This window comes from Lissotriton helveticus, chromosome 6, assembly GCF_964261635.1.
Source record: "Lissotriton helveticus chromosome 6, aLisHel1.1, whole genome shotgun sequence".
NCBI classification, from domain to species: Eukaryota; Metazoa; Chordata; class Amphibia; order Caudata; family Salamandridae; genus Lissotriton; species Lissotriton helveticus.
The window spans coordinates 678,874,049-678,896,288 of record NC_136067.1 but is presented as its reverse complement, the minus strand read 5'-3'; the positions used below and the strand labels follow the sequence as shown (position 1 = coordinate 678,896,288).

Below are 22,240 nucleotides of genomic sequence, written 5' to 3'. Positions count from 1 at the left end.
AATGTTATCAATTGTATCCAGTGTAGTGGCTTATGCCATTATTATTTATTGTACTGCATTTACTTGTGCTTCTGTAATTAAAACATAATTATGTATGATAATCACCAGAAATCGTTGGGTCTTCCCTATGTTGTGGTGATTACCATCACATAGGTATGTCATTGTGTTAAAAAAACATGCGAGTAACTGTGTTACAGTGGTGTGCCATAATGTGTTAAGTCCCTAAACTCTTATAAGGCCCTAGAGGTAAATAGCCACCACTGGGAAATTGGCTGTTTTTAGAAATATGTTTTCGAAGGGAGAGACTCGATCCTTCAAAATCTAGTTTACACATTGTGTTAGAGCTCGATTGAGAGGATGGCAGTGATAGATGATTCGACAGAAAATGGAAGTCTTCTACGCCTCAGGTGGATTGTGCTGAAAACCATTACCACTGCACTCTGTATATGACAGACACCCTATCAGGTGCGAACCTCTCCGTCATGTCAGCATGGTGTGGTGCCAACTCGACCTAAAGTGGTGACGGATTAGCAGCCCCATATATAATAGTAGATTGTTCACCATGTTTGCCGTAGTTAGAGAAGTAAAAGAATTCTACAGAAATGGTGGTAAAGTTTCCCACTAGGCTCCTCCCATGGCACTTATAACTACTTTGAAGGACAAACCTTCGTCACAGTTGCTGGTCTACTTAAATGTGTAGGATTTTCCATTGCCAGAGTGGCGGAGGGCATAGATCTAACAGACTGTTGTTCGTTGTGATAAAAAAAAATAATGAAACAATCTCTGAAGGAGGCCCTTTTCTCTTGTTGCATTTCCCTTACTTTCAGAACGGTGGCAGAACATTTTGAAGACGTTGTTAGATTATTCAAAACAAAACTGTTACAATCTACTTTTGAGACTCACTTAATCTATGTATTTTGACTGTGGGGCCTTTTACCTGGTTTTGCCGGACGAGGTCAGGCACCGGGCTCAGCAGCAGCATCTCTGGGGCAGCAGGAGAGAAGGCCGACACTGCCAAGAGTCACCTGTGGCCGAACGACTCGCGCCGCCGCTCCGGGACTACACTTCCCGGCAGGCCAAGCGGCGGCGCGTCCTCTGACCCCATAACAGTGCCAGGAGGCGCACTTAAACAGCGTGGGCCCCGGCAGGAGAGGTTGGCTTTTTACCTGGTTTTGCCGGACGAGGTCAGACACCGGGCTCAGCAGCAGCATCTCTGGGGCAGCAGGAGAGAAGGCCGACACCGCCAAGAGTCACCTGTGGCAGAACTACTCGCGACGCCGCCCCGGGACTACACTTCCCGGCAGGCCAAGCGGCGGCGCGTCCTCTGACCCCATAACAGCGCCAAGAGGCGCACTTAAACAGCGCGGGCCCTGCATCGTGGGACGCCGGGCGAAGCCCGGGCAAAGGGCGAGCCCTCTTAGGCCCTCAGAGGCCAGAGGAGGCTGGGCTGGGCAACGAACTTTGGTCCTGCATCCAAGGAACTATACACCCAAGTGAGACTTTTATTTTTGTTATCAGGATAAAGTGCATTTGAAGTCTGTTCTCTTTTCCCAAATTCCGGGCGATGTCTAAATCCAAAATTGATAAAACCGTATCCGGGTTGGGTACTATGGACAATTATCTGGTAAAAAAGGTGACTCAAATCAATAGCGAACGTAGGGCCTCACTAGGTCGAGGGAGTCATCTGGTGCCAGACGAAGATATGTCGTCCCCAGTTGCAAATTCAGCTATAATTGATATCCCTGATGTGGGCAATGGGGCTGTCATAGTGGCTGAAGCGCAGGTCCATGCCGAGTTCCAGGAAAATGTATCCGATATATCTATTGAGGCATTAGAACAGCCATTGCCTACCCCTAGACCAGTGAGATCCTGCAGAAAGTCACAGACTAAACGCGGGGGGAAGAATGGTAAAAAAAGAGTAGAAATAGTGCAATCAGTTCCAAATAGCTACGCTAGTGGAACTGATTTACATGAAGGTAAAAATGTAGCTGCCATAAATATAAATCCGGAGCAATTTGCCCTATTGATTAGCACCTTTGAAGCAAAATTAGAGGCAAAGATAGAAGAGTTAATGAAACCCCTGACATCCAAATTGGATACTGTGGCCATAGAAGTTAATAGACTAGGTGGACTGTTAGCAACACACCTGGCCTCGGTCTCAGCCGTAAGACTTAAGGCTGTGGACAAGGGCCATAATGAAGATGGGCAGGGTACTGGTAGAATGAACTCACAGCAAACTAGCCAGCAAATAACTGTAATTGAAACTGCCCCGCTTGATCTTATACCTCCAATCAGTCAGAATAAACAGGCTACAGTAGCTCCAGAGGGTAACCCGGATATCAGACAAGTAAAGAAACGTCGCTACATCAACCTTCCTCCTGACTGTGCACCTTATGGGGCTGTCCTAACAAATGTCCCGCCCATTGATTGTCAATTTGCTCAGCCCTATGAGGAGTCCCATGAATCTTTAAAAAACAAAACGGTATCATGGTTGAATAACAAATGTGGTTTTCCAATCACATACTCTGATCAAATTTTGTCAACTAGAAGGGTGAACTGGATTGGCCCGTCCAGAAAAACATCTAGTGGGGATTGTATTATTGTCAACTTTAAACATCCCCAACACGTGGCAACAGTTTTATTAAGAGCAGCATCCTTAGTTTACAATGTGAACAGTGTATGTGTTCGCCCACTTGGTTATTTCTATACCCATTTAATCAAAGCCCCTCCTAATCCTAGGAAAATTAGACCATTTATTCCTATTCAGCCTCCGGTCCCTGAAGCAGCATATCTGTAAAATGTTGATAGCCATTGTATGAATGGGTTCAATGTTGTAACACAGAATAGATTTGACTTACTCTCAGGCCTGGAGGCGTGCGATTGACACGAGGAATCTGAGGGACAGGAAATAGAGACATTGGCTGAAGTGGGACATATGGAAATCACACGGGCAAAATTGAGTGGAAACAATGTAATTTCTTGGAACATTGCTGGTCTGGGTGCTAAGATGGAGGATTGCAATTGGACTAAGTATATCAAGCAGTTTCAGATTATCTGTCTGAAGGAGACTTGGTCAGTTGAATGTGACCATTTTCTTGAAGGGTACAAGGCATTTTATGTCCCTGCAACAGCAACAACTAGGGGAAGACCAAAAGGGGGAATGATTACGTTCATTTCTGTTGCGTTATCTTGTAAAACTCGCAGAGTCTTAACAAGCAATTCTGGTATTATTGGTTTAATTTTAACGGGAGAAAACTGTATGGCTGGTATGGTCAATTTTTATAATGCTGTCAACTCATGCTCAGCTATCAGTCAGATATCAGTACTGAATGTTTTCATTAGTAATTCAATGAGGGATTGCATCCATAATCTTATGATCATTGGTGATTTTAATGTTCACCCTTGTGGTGATCCCCTTTTGAAAAGTATCTCGGATTTGCATTGTTTATGTTCCGAGGGTATGCATTTGGAACACACAACAGAGGGGGAACTTTTTAATGACCTATTGAATGTTTTGGATCTATCGCTGACCATGGCACTGATGGATCCTACCAAGTGTTTTGAGATCCCGACTTTCAAGGGGCATGGAAGGGGATCTTTTATTGATTATGTATTATTAACATCCTCAATGCAGTCCTTTGTGGATTCTTTTGCTATCGAAGACAGTGAATTCAGTGATTACAACCCGCTCACTGTTCATTTGAGGGGTCCCTGGATAGCTAATATAGGCCCAAATCTTATCTCCGGTAGGGTGAGCACAACTGATGGGAGACGTCGTCTTAGATGGTCTAAGAACACCCCAGACTTGTTGTACATAGACATTAAAAAAATCTGCGCAGATGAAATCATGGTTTGCATGCAAGAAGGGACACAGCCGAGGAAGGTTCTCGAAGCCTTCCAAAGTTTATCGGATAAGGTGACACAGCTGTTGTCGGTTCCAGCAAAGAACTTAGAGAGTGTGGGACCAAAGTGGTTCAACCGAGATTGCTCCAAAGCAGCTAAAAATCTAAGGTTGGCACTAGCAGCTAAACCAAGAATAAAGGTGACAGTTCAATTGTGCCGTAAAGATTACAAATCTACCATTGCCAAACATAAGGAATTCCTAAGAGAGGAGACATGGAGAGAGATTCTTGATCCTACTACTTTGCGGTGTAGCTCCAGATTCTGGGCGGTAATGAAGAAACCCTTCCTGGTCCAGGTACCGGGTGACGGTCTGGAATGTTACATATCAAAGGAGGAATGGGAAGTACACTTTAAGCAATTATATTGCTGTTTGATGGATGAAATGCCCATCCCTGCCCCTTGTGATAATGGTCAAATGATTAGTTTTGATAGAGGGGAGGTTATTGAGGGTATTGAGGGACTAACAGCCAGGAAAGCTCCCGGTCCCGATGGGATTCCTCCAGACTTATTCAAGTCTGAGCCAAGTTTTTGGGCACCTATATTAGAGTCTGTTTTTAATGCTGCAGTGAAATATGGCTGTCCACAATCATGGGGTGTCTCTACGATTGTCCCGTTTTTTAAGAAGGGGGACAAAGGCAGCCCACACTGTTATAGGCCTATTTCGTTAATAGACTCCATGGTTAAAATTGTAGGAAGAATCCTACTGCAGAGACTCTCTGACCGGGCGTTGGAAAATAATATTATGTGCATCTCGCAGTATGGTTTTTGCAGTGGCCGCTCAACAGTAACGCAGTGCCTTAACCTGTTTCTAATATTAAGCAAGTACACTGTGGCTCAAAGGGGCACCATCCACCTCGCCTTCATGGACTTGTCCTCAGCTTTCGACTGTGTAAACAGGGGAAAGCTCTGGCAGTCCATGAGGGTGAAGGGTGTAGATAGTGGAATTATCAATTTTCTTGTTGATTTACATAGTAATACTAGAGCAAATGTGAGATATTCCCAAGACCTGAGTACAACAAATAATTTTGACATCAGAAAGGGTGTTCGCCAAGGTTGTATCTTGGCCCCCTTTCTTTTTAATTTTTATATTAACGATCTAGATAGTGTGTTGCAGAATGTACCGGCTGATTGCCCTAGAGTCGGCAGGCGGGGAATTCCTGTACTTTTATACGCAGATGATGTGGTTTTAATTTCTAGAACTGAGAGGGGTCTTCAAGCTTTATTGAATGCATTTGAACTGTTCATGACGGATAGAGACCTTATGGTCAATAATTCGAAATCATTTGTCATGCAAGTTGGCCAACAACCAAGAAGGAACTTTTTATTTAAAATTGATGATGTAGTAATTCCCATATCAAAAACATTCTCGTATCTTGGGGTCCTTTTTGATTCCAAACTTAACTGGGGTCCTCACAGCAAAAAAGATGGGGGAATTGGTCAGGGTTAATGCCTCCATTTTTAATTTTGCATCGAAACTGGGGAAGAAACCTACCAGTGCCATGTTGAAACTGTATAATGCAAAATCGGTGGCAACTGCTACATATGGCAGTGAAATTTGGGGGTATGTTGCCGGTGAGCAGCTACAGATTGTTGAAAAGTTTTTTCTGAAGCGTATCCTGTGCGTTCCTGCAGGTACGCCTAATCTCTCAGTACACGAAGAGTTAGGGACGCAATACTTAAGTGACATTTTCTCCTTACGCCCGTTGACCTGTTGGTTAAAACTGTGGCTGAACCAGGACATACCACTGACACATCTGATTGTGAGGGACTATATGACTCAGGATAAGGCAATGGGCTCCCCTTGGATAAAATATGTGAAATCTAGCTTTGCTAGGCTTGGTCGTTTGGAACTGTTTGAACACCCAAGTCAGATTGTAAAGGGGGATCTGGAGGTAATTAAACGGGACTTCCTTCTGGATAGGAAGATCCAGAGAGAAGAAGTGGAGCTCCAGAAACAAAGTGTGAGAAAATTTGTCATGCTGAAAACGTGTGAAACTGTAGAGCCGTATTTATTGGGCTCACTGACCTCTCATGAAAAGTTCCTGTTAACAAGGTTCAGGTTTAACCTCTTTCATCATCTGCTGATTAGGCCAAAAACTGATGTTTTTAATAAACTGGCAGCACTCTGCGGCTGCGACGGAAAGTCTCCGCAGGATATGCTGCATTTTATATTTTTATGCAGATTTTATGAATACCCACGCAAGCGCTATCTGGTAACCCTTTTAAAAAAACTCAATTTTACTCAGATCAGACCGGTTTTAATGTACTTACAACTTTTGCACAATGACAGTATTCCCCATATTATTGATTTTTTTTTAATTGACTGCTAGACTGAGAAATTGTATGGACAAGTAATGGTCTTCTGTGATGAATGTATCAGTCTTTTTTTTCCCCACTGAAAGGATGATACCGTACTTTTGCACTTCTGGCACTTTATCTGATATGTGTTCACAATTAATGTGTTTTTAAATTGTTTATCAATGTATATGTACTTTTATGGTTTGTGCAAAAAACCGAAATAAAGTCTTTATTGATTGATTGATTGATTGACTGTGAATAGACATATTATGCAGTTTTCCTCTGATTTTGTTCAATGGAAAGGTAATAATGTCTTCATACCCACGTAACCATAAAAGCACTGATATGGAAAAATGCTGATGAAGCAATTCAATAGAAAAGTTAATCATGGGTTGCAGCAATGCCGATTGTTTTACTTCCAACGATGTGGTTTGTTATGGCTGTGAGCCCAGTTGATGTTTGTATTACAGAAGATTTTATTACAGATAAAGGGTTTGGTTTCTTGCTTGCCTTCATATCAGTTTCAGCTAAAGTGTACTTTAATCACACTCTCCTGACAAGAAAGGGTCCTTATCGGTTATTGGTGATGAAAGCATGCCTTATGCAAGTTCAATAGGCTTGTATTTTATTGCAAGTGGGGCAATTTGCATCTGCCCTTGGCCTGCCTGGTGCGGTGATAAAACTTGCTGATGAGCCGAAGAACCGGTCCTGCCCATGACTCAGCGTATGCTGTGACACTGGATACACCCGTCGCAGCCCGGAGCAGCACCGCAGACTGTCCCATCTCCCGCACAGGGGCCACCCGCACCCTGCAACATCATTAGTTCAGTGAAAGTTTATTTTACCCTGTCGATACTTTATAAAGTGAGAAAGCGCAATGGCGTCAGCGCCAAAGAGACCCGAGGAGACCCCCCAGAAGAGTTCCGGCGACAAGAAGCAGCAGGGAGCCGATAGCACAACCTTCCGTTACACCAACAAGAGGGGCTATGATATCACCCGCAACCCCCACCTCAACAAGGTACAGCGGCAAGGAGGGCTGGGAGCAGGGCGGAGGAGAAAAGACAGCTGGGGAAGTAGTGGGAGTTTAAAAGCACGCTGCCTGTCAACTGCTGCCCTCGTGAGCGCGCCTCAGATCAGATCTGTTTTCCGCGTGACGCAGTCACTACAGAGCAGCTCCGGTTACACAACAACGCAAACGCTCGCACACACGACAAGCGCAGTCCTGTCCCCGGGAGACCTGCTGCTACACGCGTCCCAGTGATGCCGGATACACTGACATACACCGGTGTGTAGGAAGTGTTGTTATTGCCTGGCTCGCGAGTTGTTTCAGAGTGGCAACGGCAGCTGCGCTTCCAACGAACACCTACATGAGATGGGGGGGCTGAGAGTGGGGATAGAACTACCGCCACTGTTGAAGATGTGTAACAGTTTTCTCGTCACTTTGGGGCTTAGGGGCTTATATACACGCCCATTGCGCCGCCGGTACGTCACTTTTTCCCATTTTTAAAGTGACGTACCGGCTACGCAATGGGCTTGTAACTTGTTTTTAAAATGAACGCATCTAGGGCGAGGTGGGGCGCAAAGGATTTTTTTAATGAGGATAATGCGTGACAGCAATAGTCGCGCTTCTGATCGGCTTCTAGCAGTTAATGTTCTGTTCTATGTAGAACGCACGAGACTTCATCCAGTGTTGAAAACACGATTTGAGTTCTCTTTTAAAACCGCCGTTTAGGCATAAAACATGCATTGTCAGGAGCTGCGGCACGAGGATCACTGACCTCCGGATAATGTCAGCACGCGCACAGTTATGTACATAACAGGAAGCGTTCCCTGTCAGCAGTCCATATACATCGTGTTTTCCCCTTCCAACACCTGAAAGTAGCTGCCTGGAGTTAGAAGTTGCATTCTAAAGTATTTTGGCGTTTTAACCCTATCTAAACCAAAACAGTACAACATTAATATGCTTTGGACTAGAAATTGTTGTTTACCATTTTGGGCCGCGCATCACAGGATCGCTTTGACAGGATGAATTATCTGCAAAAACGAGGAGCCCCACATGTTTAAACATGAATAGTAAAGTATGTTAAAGTAAAGTATGTTATGCAGACTAATAGGCATACCGCATAGAATAGCAATCGTCCACAAAAAACAGGGAGGCACCTATCCAATGAAATTACGAGAGGTATGATTTTGAGGACGCTGCATGCATCTGCTGCCTGGTCGAAATTATATTGTATGCATGAGACATTTGATAAAAGGAAATTCCCGCTTATCTAAAGGAAAAACCCATACAGTGTATACTTTAGATTAATTGTTAAAACGATGAAAAGGTTAGATATATTCTGATTGATGAAGCTAACTGGTTAAATACGCTTTGCACTCGTTCTAGCTGTGATTTCGAGTTTTGGAAATTTAAACTGCAAGGGAAAACTTAAGCTCATTCTAGTTGCATTTTGAAATAATTTATTAGTGCCTTTTGATGTTTATAGTTTTCATTTGGTGTTTTTATGTGATTTACAGAATTCCTGTTTTTTTTATTGCAAGTCTTATGTAGTCTAATGTTCAAGCTAGAACATTGGACTACATGTTCTAGCTTGCTGCAGTTAGATCCAGCACATGCCAGTTGTAACCGGCTGAATGGAGTTTGCATTAGGGAAGGAGCTCTGACCTGGATGGTCACTGAAACTATCTATACCATTTTGTAAATAAATTGGAGGATTATAATCAGCTCTCAAAGTTGTTCTAATTGAGAGCTCACTTTCCAGCAAATTACAGGGTGAGGCAAGCTTGAAATTTCGCACCTTTTTACAAAGACAAAGTCGGCCCAAGTTCACTAATTTGTCACGCAACCCACTGCAGCAACCAGATATGTGCACATACATTATCTAGTAGGATTGGCCTCCTGCTTGTTGTCATCATCTATGTTGGTGTTCTAATAATGCTGCCTTATGTGACGCACAGCCTCGCACTATGGTGCAGAGGGGAGTGTGTGCTGTCTCGTACAGGACTTCTATTGGAGGCATACTCTTTTATTATAGATATCTATGACTAGCCAAATTTCAGAAATATCACAAACACTGGATGTGTGCTGGTCACTTCAGCACACATGAAATGCATGAGACCTTTGGAGGAATGAGAAAAAAATCCCATGTTAATGCCTGTTTGAAAGAGTGTAGGAGGCTGGCTTAGTATATGGTGCACACATATTTAAGTGAAGCACCTTGCATTCATCCAAACAACACTTATTGTGATTTTAGTTGTCTTAGATAACCATAGAAAGATCTCTAAGTGGTAGCTGTGGAGAGCCGTCTTCAGGCTTAGTCCAGAAGGAGTGCTATACAGCTTGTTTTACCTGATCTAATCATATAGTCTAGATTAAATGAAAAAGAACCACACACTGTAATTATAAACATATGTCTTTTTATAATAGAACCCTCCCCTCCCTAACACATTGGTATGTCTCCTATATGGAGATATTAACACATATACACACAATACTTCAATTGTAATCAGGTAAGTAATCACAATACATAGTGGTCTCCAGGGGGAAACCAACACATATATACTGAGAAAGTGGAATATAAACTGCAACCAAAGTCGGGATTTGAACCAGGAGACTCAGACATGCTGAGGACACAAGAAACTACCCCAGGTAAGTACCCTGGAATCCCACGAAGGTTGTGTGCAGAGTGGAAACACAGCTGTGTATTCAATAGAAGTCAACAGGAAAGTTGTGGTTGCAGTTTTGAAGAAGGTCCCTTACCAGTGGACCCTGAAGAAACCCTGTGGAAGACAAAAGTTAGGAAAGTCACCCCACCCGTGGATATCCTAGGAACCAGGAAACCTACACCAGGGAAGCCGGGTGCATAGGTGCAAAGTGATGTCGGAAACCACTGTAGACCACAATGGAGAACTACAAAAAAGATGCAGCTGGAGAAGATTGTGCAAGAGACCGGTGGAATTCAAGGATAGATTCTTGAAGAGTAGGACCTGCAAGCAGAGGGGACAGAGTCCATGCCACTGAGAGGTGACTAGTAGGCAGGGAAGAGCAATGACCACCGATGACGGAAGATCCAGGAGTGATGACGGTGAACTTGTTGTTGCAGCTGTGAGGACCAGGCGATACTAAGGAAGACCAGGAGGCGTTCACAAGCTTTCCCACGTCGAGAGTCTGGTGACAATGGCAGGCGCCCCCACGCCTGCCCAATACACTAAGTCCTGTCTGGGAGGTGGTCACAAATCCCTGTGACAGGAAACCTATTGTTCTACTTCCCCTGCTCTAGCTCAGCTCAGCAGCAGGAGGGCAGAATTGTGTCTGGGGTCTGCAGCAGCGCTAGCTTGCTGGCAGACCCTGGGACCAGGAGTACTGGGGGCTTCCCGGAGGGCCCCCCCCCAGTGCATGGATCATACCAACAAAAACTACAAGTGGAAATGAGGGTCCTAGGGGAATGGTTAGTATTTATAGACCTGCTTGTACCTTGTCCCCCAACTAAACAATATACAAATACACGAAAGGTATCAAGGGTCTTTTATATATTAAGGGCTCAGTGCCAAATTATGGTACTCACGCTCTAGGATGCCAAATGGTCATCAGAAACACAAAGTACAAAACACACAGGAGAGACAAATAAGTAATCTGCAGATAGTGATCTACAGAAGGAAAGAAAGAAACCCATCAGCCCACCAGTTGGCAGAACTTCATCATCTGGGTTTTCAGAAAAATCACAGTATCCGCTTGATTCAACCTCAGTATATTCATTGAGGTTTACTAGAACCGGATTGTGAAAAAGAAAGTTGTAAACCAGACAATGAGTGTTTTAAAGAGCTGAAAAGGGGAAGTTGCAGTGCTCAAAAGTGTGTAAACAAAATTTTATGTGAATTAAAAATGCCTGTTTTGATGTCTAGAATTTTTTTTATTGAATGCGACCATCAAGACGGCATAATTAAAAAGCAGAGTGGCTATAGTATGACAATATTACTATGCATCAAAGATAATAGTTGGTCGACATGTTTCAGCCCATCCGGGCTTTCATCAGGACCTATGATATGCACTACTGCAACACTTACCACAACTTGTGATAAAAAATGTAACGTGGAGACCTACCAGTAGTGTGGTCTATTGTTCCAAAGCCTTTCCTGTGTGACAGAAACACAAAGAATATACACAAGCCAAAACAATTATCAAAATAATTTTTGACAGTTTCATTTGATGAGTTATTCTTAAAGTGTTAACATACAATTAGTTCCGCTTGGAAACAGTTTATTTCACTCACCCAACATTGTAGGGAGGACTGGCCTCACCTCACCTGGCGCCGCTCAGGAAAAAGGAGGCCACGCACTGAGTGGAAAAAAGTATAGAAGTGTCTACACCAGTTTGTAACCAGGAAAAATGTGTGTCCATTGAGTACATCTATATAACATAGCGCAAACAGGTAGGCAGAGACCCAGGTCTATGGCAGCACATGAGCTCAGGGATTTGTTAAACAAAATTATTATTTGAAGAAGAGCCTTCAATTACAAATGACCTAATTCCTGTCAAAAGTGGATTTGCTAGAAGCACAAAGCTAGGCATATAGGCCATTAGAGTAACGGCACGCAGCTCCCACTCACCTCTCCGTCGTTGCCTCGGTCTATCAGCTGATTTTTTGTTTAACAAATCCCTGAGCAAGATCTTGGGGACTGCAATTTACAATATGTCCCGAATCCATTCTTGGGATTTTTACTGGAATCCATATGAATCAACATGTAAATATTGGATAGTCTTAGCTCATGTGCTGCCATAGACCTGGGTCTCTGCCTACCTGTTTGCGCTATGTTATATAGATGTACTCAATGGACACACATTTTTCCTGGTTACAAACTGGTGTAGACACTTCTATACTTTTTTCCACTCAGTGCGTGGCCTCCTTTATCCTGAGCGAGCGCCAGGTGAGGTGAGGCCAGTCCTCCCTACAATGTTGGGTGAGTGAAATAAACTTTTTCCAAGCGGAACTAATTGTATGTTAACACTTTAAGAATAATTCATCAAATGAAACTGTCAAAAATTATTTTGATAATTGTTTTGGCTTGTGTATATTCTTTGTGTTTCTGTCACACAGGAAAGGCTTTGGAACAATAGACCACACTACTGGTAGGTCTCCACGTTACATTTTTTATCACAAGTTGTGGTAAGTGTTGCAGTAGTGCATATCATAGGTCCTGATGAAAGCCCGGATGGGCTGAAACATGTCGACCAATTATTATCTTTGATGCATAGTAATATTGTCATACTATAGCCACTCTGCTTTTTAATTATGCCGTCTTGATGGTCGCATTCAATAAAAAAAAATTCTAGACATCAAAACAGGCATTTTTAATTCACATAAAATTTTGTTTACACACTTTTGAGCACTGCAACTTCCCCTTTTCAGCCCTTTAAAACACTCATTGTCTGGTTTACAACTTTCTTTTTCACAATCCGGTTCTAGTAAACCTCAATGAATATACTGAGGTTGAATCAAGCGGATACTGTGATTTTTCTGAAAACCCAGATGATGAAGTTCTGCCAACTGGTGGGCTGATGGGTTTCTTTCTTTCCTTCTGTAGATCACTATCTGCAGATTACTTATTTGTCTCGCCTGTGTGTTTTGTGCTTTGTGTTCTGATGGCCATTTGGAATCCTAGAGCGTGAGTACCATAATTTGGCACTGAGCCCTTAATATATAAAAGACCCTTGATACCTTTCGTGTATTTGTACATGGAATCATACCACCAACACCAGTAACTGTTTTGGGGAATGATTCCAACATGTTTGATACTAAACATGCCTTGGTTCGGCACAGCAATAAGTAGTTAGCCATCGTGTAATGACGTATGGCCACTATATGTATCAAAATAGCTGACTGCACTTACACAGCCTGGAAAATTGACTCCGGGGTTTGTAGGGGGTGTCCTTCTCATGCAGGGCACCCTCACACATATGACCTAGCACCCTGCCTTCAGGACTGAAAGATCTGCCTTAGGAGCAACTTGTAAGGTTTTAAGTGCAGTGACCTCAGTTATAAGGAAACATATCTGTTGTAAGTGGTGCTAGCAACAGCTTACACAGGCTGCAATAGCAGGCCTGTAGTCACAGTTTGAGTGGTCTCTCATGGGTGGCACAATACATGTTGCAGGCCATGGGAGACCCCTGGTGTACCTATGCCCTGGGTACCTTAGTACCATATACTAGGGATTTACAAGGGCGCACCAGTTGCCGACTGGGGAGGTGCTAAAATACTTACCATGAAAAATTTAGGGAGATAGCACAGTGACTGGGGTCCTGATTAGCCGGAACCTAGCCAGAATAGTCACCAAAACATACTGACACCAGCAAAAAGTGGTGGTAACAATGAAAGCAGATCCTACTTTCCTGCACCCCCCAACCAAACAAAAGGTGATGATACTAACATTGCCAAGTTGAGTCTTCATTTTCTAAGTGGAAATATCTGGAGAGTTCATCTGCATTGGAACGGTTGCTCCCAGGTCTATGTTCCACAGAAAAGTCCATCCCCTTTAGGGAAATAGACCACCTCAAAAGTTTGGGATTTTCACCCTTTATTTGTTTTAGCCATTAGAGGGGTAATGGTCTGTCTGAACAATGAAGTGAGTACCAAACAGGTATAGCCTCAACTTCTTCAAGGCCCAGACCACAGCAAAGACCTCCATCTCAATAGCTGACCAACGCTTCTTCCTGGGGATCAATATCCTGCTTATAAAAGCTACTGGTTTTTCCTGGCCTTCTGCATTAAGTTGTGACAAAACAGCTCCTATCCCTATCTCAGACGCATCTGTATTGACAATGAAGGTTTTGAAGTAGTTGTGACTTTGCGGGATGGGAGCAGTGCACATGGCCTGCTTCAGGTCATCAAATGCCTTTTGCCAGCTAACTGTCCACAGAAACATTTTAAGCATACTCTTGGAGGTGAGCTCATTAAGGGGAGTCATTGTGGACCCACATCCCTTAACAAACCTCCTGTAGTACCCAGTTAGGCCCAAGAAAGCTCTTACCTGAGTCCATTATGGTCTGCATTTTGCTCTCTAATGGCTGAATCTGGCCTCCACCTACAAGGTGGCCCAAGTATACAACCTTGTTCTGCCCTATCTGGCACTTTATGGCCTTAATAATGAGGCCTGCTTTGTGCAGGGCCTCCAGAACATTCCTGAGGTGGTCCAGGTTATCCTCCCAGGTGGAAATAAAGACAGCAGTATCATCTAGATATGCTGCACTATAAGCTTCCAGACCTGTGAAAACTTTGTTCACAAACCTATGAAATGTGGCAGGTGCATTCTTCAAGCCAAAAGGTATTACAGTAAATTGATAATGCACACTCAGGGTTGAAAATAGTGTTTTGGCTTGGCATCCACAGAGAGTCTAATTTGCCAGCAGTCAGGGCAAATGTACTAAGATACTTGGCTGAGGCTGAGTTAGCTCATATGCACAAAAATTGGATGGGCATCAGTCCTAGTGACTGCATTGAGGTCTCTAGTCTACACAACCATCACCACCCCTTGTTGTAAATAATTTTGTCCACCCTAAGCGTGGAAGGGTATACTCAGATGTGAGTCCCTTGCTCATTGCACCATCAGGATTCAAGCAAGCCGGGCCGAAGACGCCTGAAATGGCAGAAACCGGTCCCCGGAAGCTTGTTTCCTTCCCAGTATAAGAATTGGCTTTTGTAGTCTGGTCTGCCCTGTTCCCATGATGCACTGGGCCAGGGACAGACTAATTTGCATACAGCCAGGTTCTGAAACTGGGATGGTGCAATGAGCTAAAAAACGGTGTTGGATCTAGCCCTGATCTCTTGACTGGGTGAGAGTACTCTGCTTAATTCAGAGACTCTGTCCATCACCACCCCTTGTTGTAAATAATTTTGTCCACCCTAAGCGTGGAAGGGTATACTCAGATGTGAGTCCCTTGCTCATTGCACCATCAGGATTCAAGCAAGCCGGGCCGAAGACGCCTGAAATGGCAGAAACCGGTCCCCGGAAGCTTGTTTCCTTCCCAGTATAAGAATTGGCTTTTGTAGTCTGGTCTGCCCTGTTCCCATGATGCACTGGGCCAGGGACAGACTAATTTGCATACAGCCAGGTTCTGAAACTGGGATGGTGCAATGAGCTAAAAAACGGTGTTGGATCTAGCCCTGATCTCTTGACTGGGTGAGAGTACTCTGCTTAATTCAGAGACTCTGTCCATCACCACCCCTTGTTGTAAATAATTTTGTCCACCCTAAGCGTGGAAGGGTATACTCAGATGTGAGTCCCTTGCTCATTGCACCATCAGGATTCAAGCAAGCCGGGCCGAAGACGCCTGAAATGGCAGAAACCGGTCCCCGGAAGCTTGTTTCCTTCCCAGTATAAGAATTGGCTTTTGTAGTCTGGTCTGCCCTGTTCCCATGATGCACTGGGCCAGGGACAGACTAATTTGCATACAGCCAGGTTCTGAAACTGGGATGGTGCAATGAGCTAAAAAACGGTGTTGGATCTAGCCCTGATCTCTTGACTGGGTGAGAGTACTCTGCTTAATTCAGAGACTCTGTCCATCACCACCCCTTGTTGTAAATAATTTTGTCCACCCTAAGCGTGGAAGGGTATACTCAGATGTGAGTCCCTTGCTCATTGCACCATCAGGATTCAAGCAAGCCGGGCCGAAGACGCCTGAAATGGCAGAAACCGGTCCCCGGAAGCTTGTTTCCTTCCCAGTATAAGAATTGGCTTTTGTAGTCTGGTCTGCCCTGTTCCCATGATGCACTGGGCCAGGGACAGACTAATTTGCATACAGCCAGGTTCTGAAACTGGGATGGTGCAATGAGCTAAAAAACGGTGTTGGATCTAGCCCTGATCTCTTGACTGGGTGAGAGTACTCTGCTTAATTCAGAGACTCTGTCCATCACCACCCCTTGTTGTAAATAATTTTGTCCACCCTAAGCGTGGAAGGGTATACTCAGATGTGAGTCCCTTGCTCATTGCACCATCAGGATTCAAGCAAGCCGGGCCGAAGACGCCTGAAATGGCAGAAACCGGTCCCCGGAAGCTTGTTTCCTTCCCAGTATAAGAATTGGCTTTTGTAGTCTGGTCTGCCCTGTTCCCATGATGCACTGGGCCAGGGACAGACTAATTTGCATACAGCCAGGTTCTGAAACTGGGATGGTGCAATGAGCTAAAAAACGGTGTTGGATCTAGCCCTGATCTCTTGACTGGGTGAGAGTACTCTGCTTAATTCAGAGACTCTGTCCATCACCACCCCTTGTTGTAAATAATTTTGTCCACCCTAAGCGTGGAAGGGTATACTCAGATGTGAGTCCCTTGCTCATTGCACCATCAGGATTCAAGCAAGCCGGGCCGAAGACGCCTGAAATGGCAGAAACCGGTCCCCGGAAGCTTGTTTCCTTCCCAGTATAAGAATTGGCTTTTGTAGTCTGGTCTGCCCTGTTCCCATGATGCACTGGGCCAGGGACAGACTAATTTGCATACAGCCAGGTTCTGAAACTGGGATGGTGCAATGAGCTAAAAAACGGTGTTGGATCTAGCCCTGATCTCTTGACTGGGTGAGAGTACTCTGCTTAATTCAGAGACTCTGTCCATCACCACCCCTTGTTGTAAATAATTTTGTCCACCCTAAGCGTGGAAGGGTATACTCAGATGTGAGTCCCTTGCTCATTGCACCATCAGGATTCAAGCAAGCCGGGCCGAAGACGCCTGAAATGGCAGAAACCGGTCCCCGGAAGCTTGTTTCCTTCCCAGTATAAGAATTGGCTTTTGTAGTCTGGTCTGCCCTGTTTCCATGATGCACTGGGCCAGGGACAGACTAATTTGCATACAGCCAGGTTCTGAAACTGGGATGGTGCAATGAGCTAAAAAACGGTGTTGGATCTAGCCCTGATCTCTTGACTGGGTGAGAGTACTCTGCTTAATTCAGAGACTCTGTCCATCACCACCCCTTGTTGTAAATAATTTTGTCCACCCTAAGCGTGGAAGGGTATACTCAGATGTGAGTCCCTTGCTCATTGCACCATCAGGATTCAAGCAAGCCGGGCCGAAGACGCCTGAAATGGCAGAAACCTGTCCCCGGAAGCTTGTTTCCTTCCCAGTATAAGAATTGGCTTTTGTAGTCTGGTCTGCCCTGTTCCCATGATGCACTGGGCCAGGGACAGACTAATTTGCATACAGCCAGGTTCTGAAACTGGGATGGTGCAATGAGCTAAAAAACGGTGTTGGATCTAGCCCTGATCTCTTGACTGGGTGAGAGTACTCTGCTTAATTCAGAGACTCTGTCCATCACCACCCCTTGTTGTAAATAATTTTGTCCACCCTAAGCGTGGAAGGGTATACTCAGATGTGAGTCCCTTGCTCATTGCACCATCAGGATTCAAGCAAGCCGGGCCGAAGACGCCTGAAATGGCAGAAACCGGTCCCCGGAAGCTTGTTTCCTTCCCAGTATAAGAATTGGCTTTTGTAGTCTGGTCTGCCCTGTTCCCATGATGCACTGGGCCAGGGACAGACTAATTTGCATACAGCCAGGTTCTGAAACTGGGATGGTGCAATGAGCTAAAAAACGGTGTTGGATCTAGCCCTGATCTCTTGACTGGGTGAGAGTACTCTGCTTAATTCCGAGACTCTGTCCATCACCACCCCTTGTTGTAAATAATTTTGTCCACCCTAAGCGTGGAAGGGTATACTCAGATGTGAGTCCCTTGCTCATTGCACCATCAGGATTCAAGCAAGCCGGGCCGAAGACGCCTGAAATGGCAGAAACCGGTCCCCGGAAGCTTGTTTCCTTCCCAGTATAAGAATTGGCTTTTGTAGTCTGGTCTGCCCTGTTCCCATGATGCACTGGGCCAGGGACAGACTAATTTGCATACAGCCAGGTTCTGAAACTGGGATGGTGCAATGAGCTAAAAAACGGTGTTGGATCTAGCCCTGATCTCTTGACTGGGTGAGAGTACTCTGCTTAATTCAGAGACTCTGTCCATCACCACCCCTTGTTGTAAATACTCTAGTCTACACAACACCTCATCTCTCTCTTACCATATTGGGAGTGAGGTTTTGGCACAATGGCTACTGCACTAACCCAAGGGGTATCCAAAGGTTTAATGACCCCCAACTCCAGCATCTTTTTTACCTCAGTCCTGATGCAGTCTCTGATATGGTCAGGCTGTCTGTAGATTTTAATCTTTACAGGCAGACTGTCACCTGGGTACACTAGGTGGTTTGACTTGGAGTCAGAGAGAACAAGTGTGGACATTGATTGAGGGCCTGCCTACAATCAGCTTGCTGCTGGTCAATGAAGCTGCCTACCAAGGCTACTCCATCAACTGACCCATCAACAGGGTCCTGGGAGAGGAGATCAGGGAGAGGATCACTCTCTTCCTCCTGCCCTTCATCAGTTGCCATGAGCAAGCTCATGTCAGCCCTGTCAACAAAAGACGTGGTGATTCACATGAAGAACTCTGTGAGGACTTCTGGGAGTGCCTAGGTCCACCAAGTAGGCGACCTCACCTTTTTCTCAAGTATGGTGTGGGGGCTACTCCACTTATCTTAGAGTGCTGCTAGGGCCACAGGCCTCAACACCCACATTTTCTGACCTGGCTGGGAAAACAGTCAGTACAGCCTTTTTGTCATTTCAAGCTTTCTGAAGCTCCTGGCTGGTCTCAAGGCTTTTGCTGGCCTTCTTCATGTACTCAGCCATACGTAAATGCAGACCAAGGACATAGTCCACAATATCTATTTTAGGAGGCTTGAGAGGCTGCTCCCAGTTTCCTTAACCAGACACAACGGACCCCTAACGGGATGTCATTACAGAAATACAAATGGGCTGTAGCTCACCCCTTATGAGGAACCTCTCTGAAGGCAAAGAGAAGTCAGGGTAGTAAGACATCCCATTTTTGCCTGAGGTTTTCTGGGAGTCCCATGATCATACCCTTGAGGGTCTTGTTGAACCTTTCAACACGCCCATTGTACTATGGATGGTAGGGTGTAGTAAACTTAAAGTTTATACCACACACATTCCACACTGTAGTTATGTGACTTTTAATTAAGTTTGTACCGCAAGACCTCCTTAGGAAAACCCGCTCTAGAAATGACTCCCAGAAGGGCCCTAGCGACTTCAGGAGCTTTAGTGGTCCTAAGTGAAACATCTTGTGGATACCTAGTGGCATGGGTCATCACCACTAGGATATAACTGTGTCCAGATGCTGATGGAGGGTTTAAGGGACCAACAATGTCACCCCTACCCTCTCAAAGAGAATCCCAACCACTGGAAGTGGAATTAAGGGGGCCTTTATAGTGCCACCTGACTCACCTCTGGCTTGGCAAGTGACACAAGAGTGACACAACTCCTTGGTATCTTCAGATATGTTGGGCCAGTGAAAATGAGGGACAAGCCTGTCCCCAGTCTTGTTTTGCCCAATATGTCCTGCAAGAAGAATAGCATGTGCTAGGGATAGAAGAAAACCCCTGTATTTTTGATGTATATCCAGCCTCCTGGTGGCACCAGGCTTGGGGGTCTCTACTTTCATGAAACAGAAGCCCATCCCGTCAAAACATCCTATGGGACCCACTGACATTCCCTGCCTCCTCAGCAGCAGCTTGCTGTCTGAGCTCTTCAAGAGAGGGACACGATTTCTGCTCAAGACTCATGTCTGCATAGGATGGCCTCCCCACCCCCAAGAACTCTGCTGTGTCAGGCCCAAGTTCCTCTAGGACAGTTCCTTCACAGGGGTTAGGATCCTCTCCCTCTAGAGACTGATCTTCACTAGGATTCTGGGAGGAGGATAATTCCTTACCCTTCCTGCTCCTTCTCTTAGGAGCTAGCTGTTCCATTTATCCAGGATCCAGTGCTCCCTCAGTTCCTAACTGTTTGGCCTGAGCGCTAGTAAAAGCAAATGCACTGGCAGAGATTTCCATCATCTCTGCATGCGTCCTGAACTCCACTTCAGACCAGGCGGAAGTTTTTAAATCATTGCCCAACAGACAATCCACTGGTAGGTTTGGGAAAACAACAACTCTTTAAGGGGCAGCTTCCCCAGCTTACAACTGCCAAGGAATGATCAATCCTGGCATTGCTTTTATTGGTCACTTAGTAAAGTTGACCAAGTATGATTTGGTCAGGGGACACAAGATTCTTTGTCACCATTGTGACACTGGCCCGTGTGTCCCTGTATGCTACAACTTCCTGACCATTAGTCAGAGGCTGTTGCCTGTACTTGCTCAAGTTAGTGGGACTTACTAGTAAAGTGGCAAGTTCCGTGCCACTATCACAGACAGGGACAGCCTGAGTGGGAGTTCTGACTAGGCCAGAACCCACAGCAGAACCCAAGGTTAACCCTACTAATCCCTTGAGGGCATAACTACTACATGTGGTGCTAGAGGCGCTAGTTGCCTCAGGGGCAGTAGTAGTAGGTTCTTTGGTATCAGCCTTAGAGCAATTGGCATCCTTGCTCTGTGGCCTTTCTCCATACATAGGTAACACCACAGTTTCCTGCCAGAGGAAGAGGAGTTTTGGGACCCAACCCTAGAGGAAGATTTTTGGGGACCTTATGAAGACTCCTTTTTATCTTTAACCTTATCCCACCCTTCTCTTGGGCCTTAGAAGAATCTTGCTTCTTCTGTTCACCTCCACCACCATTGCTTTTCTGCTTTACCCTGATATGTATCCATTTGTCTGCCTTCTTTTCCAATTCTTGGGGAGAGATAACCATGTTATTCCTGCTTATATTTCACATGCTTTACTTAATCAGGCATTCCCTATGAGTGTTAGCTTTTTCCAGGATGTTGTTACTTTTTTTTTCAAGCAGTATATTACTTTTATCCAGGGCCGAACTGGCCGTAGCGGGCACTGGGCATTTCCCTGGTGGGCCGCCAGGGTGGGTGGCGGTTTTCGGCCCCTGGTGGGTCATTCTTGTTACTGGGGGCCGGCAATATCGCCCCCCTGTAACAGAATCGGCCGAAACCGGCCCTAGTAAACAGCTCAGCCCCTACCCCCCTTCCCCCCAAGGTGGCCGGCCGAGCAGTGTGCCAGGGCTGGTTTCAGTCCCAGTCCGGTCTTGCTTTTATCTAGTGCATAATTTGAATTGAGGCGCATCAAGGTGTTTATAGCAGGGCACAATTGAGTTGTAGCTGAAGGCAGTGTGAGTTTCTCTCAGTGGGGTAGAATGGTGTTCAGTGGGGTAGAGGATGTGCCACTATGGCCAGAGCTTCTAAATTTGGAACTGGGGAACCAGGTTCAGCCTTCATGACCAGTCCACCAGACCACTCTCCTAAGGGAGCACATTCCCATGCTAGACCTTAGAAGGCCACCCTAGACCTTAGAAGCCCGGGTGTCTTAGCATCAGAAGGTGGACCTCAGTGGTGGCAAATGTGGGTTAACCTTCAAGTCCTGTCCACCACAATCCATACCGAAGTTCATCACCAGTCTTGCGGGCAGGCCTACGAAGCAGCACACCCTAGAGCGACAGTGACTCTGTCACCTAGGGCACAGGACCCTTGAGGCCAGTTAGTCTCACCCATTGATACCTCCATTGACCTTGTTTAGCAGTAGTAGCTGCAACACACCAGGGTTTGGCAATGCAGGATTTTCCTGGACACGAAACTAAGTTTGCAAATTTCAAGGTCTCTTTGCTTCATGCAAAAGCACTTTTAATGTGCTGCCTGCTTTGGGGGCCATTGGAAATATGCCTGATGCTCCCTGCCAATCAGTGCAGCGGAAACAGTTCCCAAACATGTGGGAAATAGCTGAGGGCCTGTGATTGACCAGAGGTCAAGAACTGTTCTCAAGTCAGGGATTGGGTGGCAAAACAATGCGCCTTCCTCTAGATAAAACATTCCCTGTTGCTATAACCGCCTAGTGATGTGCTCACAGGGTCACTGAGTATTCCGTCTTCCTTTTATTCAGATGCTGATGTGTGCATATACTGGAGCACCAAGATCCTTGTAAAATTATGCACGTAAGGGGAAGACAATGTTGCTCCCTTCATTGTCATTTATACGAGGCTGGGGAGGGAATGTGTCCTCTCATATCTGC

General features: G+C 45.3%; 1 protein-coding gene across 1 annotated transcript in view; it reads left to right on the top strand.

The window, feature by feature from the left end:
- Positions 1-6,743: 6,743 nt before the first annotated feature.
- The window catches only part of ME1 (malic enzyme 1), a 1,446,246-nt gene continuing 1,430,749 nt past the window's right edge, over positions 6,744-22,240 (top strand). The window contains exon 1 of the mRNA XM_078648140.1: positions 6,744-7,219. Coding sequence (XP_078504266.1) covers positions 7,079-7,219 — 141 coding nt within the window. The 5' untranslated portion in view covers positions 6,744-7,078. The remainder of the gene's footprint in view (positions 7,220-22,240) is intronic.